Source organism: Camellia sinensis, chromosome 3, assembly GCF_055761805.1.
Source record: "Camellia sinensis isolate YWXY chromosome 3, ASM5576180v1, whole genome shotgun sequence".
Lineage (NCBI taxonomy): Eukaryota > Viridiplantae > Streptophyta > Magnoliopsida > Ericales > Theaceae > Camellia > Camellia sinensis.
In genome coordinates, this window is record NC_138963.1 from 222,360,791 (window position 1) to 222,367,354 (window position 6,564).

The 6,564-nt window shown below is 30.8% G+C and overlaps 1 protein-coding gene across 1 annotated transcript; it reads right to left on the reverse strand.

Annotated features, from left to right (window-relative positions):
* Positions 1-4,437: 4,437 nt before the first annotated feature.
* On the reverse strand, positions 4,438-6,349 carry LOC145820885 (dehydrin COR410-like). Its single transcript, XM_082917565.1, has 2 exons — positions 5,671-6,349; positions 4,438-5,212 (listed from the first exon to the last, which is right to left on the reverse strand). The coding sequence occupies exons 1-2, from the start codon at positions 5,965-5,967 to the stop codon at positions 4,751-4,753; spliced, it is 759 nt and encodes a 252-aa protein (XP_082773691.1). The 5' UTR covers positions 5,968-6,349; the 3' UTR covers positions 4,438-4,750.
* Positions 6,350-6,564: the final 215 nt, after the last annotated feature.

Sequence of the window (6,564 nt, forward strand, 5' to 3'; positions counted from 1 at the left end):
TACTAATTTATTGACACGGTTTTTGAGCTACGTGTTTCACTTTTAGTAGATTCTCATGTACCTGTTTTGAGTCATATTAGTGATTCTGTGAGCATCTCCAACTAGTGAAGCCTTTTGCAGGAGCTGTCTACAGAACTTTTTCAGATTTGCAGGGCAAGGGCTCTGCCTCCTACGCAATATGATGTTGTAACTTTCGAAATCATTTAGTTATTATGCTCTTGTTTGTCTAATGGTCCCTTTTTGTTTCTTTCATATTAACAGATCCATCTGACGGTAAACTTATTAGAATGTTGGATTTGTAATCCCCAAATGTTCTACAATGTAATCTGTTAGTGATTGGTACTTTAGACGTTCGCACAAGCAAATATTTGAAATGTGAAGGTTGTGTTGTACATGATCATCTACAATGTGTTTGCAGATCATTAATGGAGTCTAAGTTGAGAAGTGGAACCACCCTCATTGTGGATTGCTATTCATTTTTTGGGGTAGCTTTTTCATCTACCAAAGGTCTTGACTTTGAATGGTGTAAGGTGTGAAGACATGCTTCAATTTAAAATTCCAATCTACATATCAGCTTATTTTTCATTTCTGGTAATAAAAGAATACTAAAGATGTGAGGTATAGAATTTCTCTATTCTGATAACCTTTTGTATCACTTGCCCATTATTGATGTATAGGAAATGAGACAATTTTATAATAATCTAACCAAAAATTGCATGTGCCACAGCTAATTACGATTATTAATTTTTTATAATAATCTTTTGTTTAGAAATTGTTAGTGTATGTATGTCCTGTAGTGGGTAATTTTAATATATACAGGGACCTCTTTGTAGAAAACATGAGAAAAGAGGGTTGTGTGTGCCTGTAAGCTAGCAAATTAAAAAAAATAGAGATGGTAGTTCTTCTGTGCACTCCTGTGCTGGCAACCCTGCTTGGATACATAGCTGTATCCAAGGTACTTTTAAATGTTTATTGATATCAATTTCCATCTGAATTATTACCTTTTCGGACTGCTTTATATAATTTGCCAAGATTTATATAATTTTATATAATCTTTAGTGTTTTGACAACTTTGAAATGGTTGCATCAGATTTGCCTTTCTCTTGCCTCTTTCAGATTCAAATCTATCTTTCTATTGGAGCTCTCATGATCTCAAAGGTGCCTTCTTTTCTCTTCTTTTTTCAGTTCTCTTTAATGGATATTTGATAGTTTTTGTGCTTGTGTTTTGAGTACTTCGAATGTGTTGTTCCCTATATTTTCCAGTTTAGTATTCAAACCCTACATTCTTTTGGCTCTCTCATTTCAAATCTGAGTCTCTTTATTGGAACTCCCATGATCTCAAAGGTGCGCTCTTTTCTCTTCTTTCTTCACTTCTCTTTAATGGGTATTTGATAGTTTTTGTGCTGTTGTTTTGGATACTGTGAGTTTTTGTGCTGTTGTTGTATAAAAAAATCCTAGATGTCCAATTGGAACTGAGATTGAAGAATCTACTGTAATTTATAGGTTTTTGATGATGGGTTATGGAAATTTTGAATTTTTTATTTGGGTATCATATTGTCTCTGTTCTGGTTTTCTACTGGATTTACTCCTGCAGACTAGCATCTTATAGATTGTGGATTACCCTGCAAAAATTTTACTTTTAAATACAAAATGAAGGAATTTAAAATATATATATTTAATTATGTTATTACATTTTTTTTGACGAGTCTATTTGGTTTCAAAAGATTTAGTAACTTTTTATTTTCAGTTGCCCCCAATAAACTCAACTCATATGTTATTTTATTTTTAGAATTTCAATAGTTGGGATTTCACACTTTGAAGAATGGCTTTGTCTCTCTGAATTTATATTGTGTTTAACTACATAGCATTTTATAGTATGAAGGAACCTGATTGAGTTTGATATATGTTTTTGTAGATTTTGTTGAGGGAATAGTTGATATGATCGAGCGGGTGGTGTTGGTAGCCGAAGATTATGTTGCTCTTTTTTTTTTTTTTTTTTAAGACTTGAATTTTTTAGTACAGTGTATTTAAGGATAGTTAATGGATAATGTTTATTATAAATTTAATTAATTTGTTAATTTTGTTATTTTTCATTAACAAAAAATTGTTTGGTGCTTGTAATTAATTTTTTTGTTGTAGCAAATTCGTATATGATTTTTTTTAAGAAATAATTATCTGCGACAGTAAAACATAATTATCGCAAAAAGTATTTTTTTTAGTAGTGTTATACTGTCGCAAAAAATAGAAATTTTATTATTTAAAATAGAAATTTTATTATTTTTTAATATTTTTTGCGACGGCATTACACTGTCGCAAAAAATAGAAAATTTCATATTTTTTATATTTTTTGCGACGGCACCACACCGTCGCAAAAAGTGGTGTTTTTTTTAAAAAAAAAGACTATTGGCGACGGTATTTTTTTGCCGTCTCAAATAACATTTTTAGCGACGGTAAAATAGGGCCATCGCAAAAAAGTCAAGAAATTTCAAACGTTATTAGCGACTGCACGGCGCCGTCGCAAAACATTAGCGACGGCATTTACCGTCGCAAAAACTCTTTTGCAACCCCTGCAGTTGCGACCCCCCTCTTGCCGTCGCAAAAAGTCATTTTGCCGTCGCAAAAAGTATTAGCGACGGCATTAGGAGTATTAGCGACGGTATTTTACCGTCGCAAAAAGTCATTTTTTTTTGTAGTGATGGCCATTTGAAAAGTTTTTTATAAATTTTAGATTCTAGTGAATTGTTAATCATATTTAGGCCTCGTTTGGGAACAGGCTAATTTAGTAACTTTTTGGCTATTTGGCTAAAAAGGTAGGTAAAAAAAACTTGTATGTTTGGGATGACTTTTTGGCTAATTACGAAAAGATGTGCAAAAAGTAGAGAGAAAAGAGAATCTTTGACTTTTTGGTATGGGTTATTGGCTTTTTGGCTAATTTAGTAACTTTTTGACTAATTGACTAAAATAGCCTCTTGCCAAACGAGGCCTTAATGACACATAATTTTAAATCTTGAAATGGAAAAAACATATATATATATATATATATTTAAAAATTATAAATTATTGAATAAATAAAGTTTTTATATAATTATAATTAGATTTTAGTAAATTGCTTCCGTATTAGTGACACACAACTTTAAATTTTGAAATAATTGAGCATATTTTCCTTTTAGAAGCCGTAATTTATGAATAATTTCAGTTTAATTGTTATGGTTAAATTAGAGTTAACCAATAGATTTTTTTAAAAATAAAAAATAATTAGATTTTAGTGAATAACTGTCACATATAATGGCACACACAAATTTAAATTTTGAAATAGTTGAGCATACTTTCTTTTTCAAAATCATAATTTATGAAATAATTAGAGTTTTATTATTACAATTAAATAAGAACCAATAGAATGTTTTTTTAATATTTAAAAATCAAAAAATTTAGTTTGAGGATTTGAGTTTCCACAAACATTGTTATTAAAAACCAGTTTTTATTTATATAATATATAGATTATTTGATTTGATGTTATTAATAATTTTATTAAAAAAAATATAAATAAAGTTTAATTTTAATAATTTAATGATTTTGTTGCAAAAAAAATTAAAATTCATTTACAATTCAGGTTAAACTCACATCAGATTTGAACAGATAACCTGATTACAACTCGAGTTTGGACAGGCTTGGGCGAGTCTCGGTACAACTTGAACTATCCTTGAACAATCTTCTAACCTGTCCAAATTGCACCCCTAATTACAAAACCAAACCTCTCCACTGTATGTTTTGCAATATCAAATGGGAAGTTTCTTCATTGAATACTTGAAATTCAATTAAATTCTCAATTTCTTTTTTTCTTTTTTTTTTGTGAAATAATAAAAAAATGAAAATTTATCACAAAAGAACTTCTTCCCGCTCCTTCGTTAATTTAGATTTTTTTCTTATCTATATGTTGTAAAACAATAAATCGCATTGAAATTTTCATCTCAATTATGATTAATTTTAACAATAGAAAAAAATGACACAAATTAATCTAATTTCAACCTTCTTCACATATTCTCATTTTTACTTTAATTTATCCTCACATATTCTCATTCTTACTTTAGTTTGTGGACTAAGAAAAAGAAAGTTTATTTTGTAGAATAAGAAAAAAAAAGGTTTTGGTTGGTGGGAAAGAGCATCTTCAATAAATATTGCATTGTAAAATTAAACTAAAATATAAATTTAACATAAAAAGAAAAAGAAAAACAAACAATAATCCAATATTAATATTGTGCCAAAGCAAAATTAAACATAAAAGACAGGATAACCCTTGTCAAGGAACTCATAATAAAACACTATTAAAAAATTAAGAAGTATATACTATTCAAAAGTAGTTTATAAAGGAAGTCACTGGAGCAAAATTATTATTTTTTCATTTAAATTTCATTATCTAGAAAACAAAAAAATCAAAAAGATAAAATTATCATTTTAATTTTATTATAATATTTTATTATACATCTTTTCATAAAAAGTTAAAAAATTATTCCTAACATAATTTTTTTCTTTACTTTTTTAACCAAAAAAACCAAAAAATACAACACATCACAAACAACTGCTAAACACAAATGACATATACAAGCACTTTTTTTTTTATATATATATATACTTTCAATCTCGCATAAAAACAAAGGAAATGCAAACAAAATAAAATAATAATAATAATAACACCCATCAAGGATAAGGCATCATATATCACTCCGGAAAGCACATAAAAATCTATTTTATTTTATTTAGTAGGGGATGCGCACTCCTTTTCTTTCTCCTTCTCCTTTTCTTCTTCAGTCTTGGGGTGGTATCCTGGAAGCTTCTCTTTTATCTTCTCAAAAATACCCTTCTTCTCCCTCGGCTCGGCCTCGTGACTGTGAGTCTCTGCGGCGGGGGCGGCGTACTCGGCGGCTGGCGGCGGCGGAGGGTCCTCCTCGGCTTTCTTGTTCTGGCCTGGTAGTTTCTCCTTAATTTTCTCGAAGATGCCCTTCTTCTCCTCTGGTTGTGCTAGCTCTCCGTGCACTACTACTACCTCCTCCTCGTACTTCTCCTTCGGCGGGAGTGGTGTCACCACTGCCTCGTATTTCTCAATCTTCTCTTCTTCCTTCTCTCCTGAAATCTTGTCCTTGATCTTCTCTTTTGGACCCTTATTTTTCTTCTTTTTCTTCTTTCCATTCTCGTCTTCTTCCTCCTCATCGCTCGACTGCAAAACATTTCAAAACAATCATATTTAGATGAGTTAGCTTTATCAAATCTCACAAACTCGACATATATATGAAGCCTAGAGTGCTTGACTACTACTAGTGCCATCAAATCAAGGTATTACCTTTATATAGATAGATCGTATCTAATATTATCATGTGATTAATATTAATTCATTAAAATGTTTGAAATTCTCTACATCATATGAATGAAAAGAAAATGTTAATTTCATAATTACTGATTGCGAAGGACCATATCAAATCAATTCTTATTTTCAATTGAAAATTTGTTAAATTCTATTGATTTTAAATTTTAAAGACCTCGATAATTTTATCATATGACATGAAATCTTTAATTCATCCAGATCGTCACACCAATGTTTGAGATCATACTTAGGACTGTGTAAAAATATTCAAAAAAATAACTGAAAAAAAATGTAAAAATGTATGAAAGACTTACAGAGCTTGAGCTGCTATTGGATCGGTGGAGCTTCTCCAACAAACCGTGCTTCTTCTCTTCCTCTTTGCAATCCTGGAACTTAGGCTCTGGCTCGGACACGTGGACCTTCTCGAACTCGGTCACGATCACCTCCTCTTCGGGCTTCTTCTCTTCCTCTTTCTTCCCCATAAAACCGAAGAGCCCGCGATCTTGAGTTTCTACCTCCACCTCATCAGTGATAGTACTCGAGATCACGGTGCTCTCGCATTCATGGCTCTTCTCCTCTCCAAGGTGGTGGTGGTGTTGTTCCTCTGCCATTCTGATCAAATGAAATTAACAAATACAAACCAAAATCGCTCACTCTCAAACACCCGATTAGAATTCGAAGTTTCGTCTTTTGATGGTTTAGGTGCTAGAGGGTAGTGGCCTTTTATAGGTAAAGTATAACGCGAACTTGACGCGTAAGCCTTCGTTTGGCAACTTGGGTTGGGTTCGTTTGGCAGGTTGGGTTAGATTGGATTGGGTTGGGTTTGGTTATTTTAGTTAAAAAAAACAAAATAAATTTTTTAAATTAATAAAATAAATATTACACTCAATTTATAATTATTATATTTTTTCTTTTATAAAAATTAAAAAAATTAAAAAAAAATTATTCCAAATAAAATTTTGACTCCAAATAATAATTAAAAAATTATCTCACATTCCAAACGAATTTTAAGGCTCAAAATAATAAGAGTGATAAAGACAGAAGCCCGAAGGGCAAGCTAATCCTAATCCTCCAATGAGTACGATTTGTGTAACCGACGTGTACTACAATAAAGATGATAATAATTAATTAGGTTTTATTTAAAATGTGAGTAAAGTTTTTACTTTTTTTTTATTGTTTTAATTTAGGATTAAAAACCTTTCGTTTTG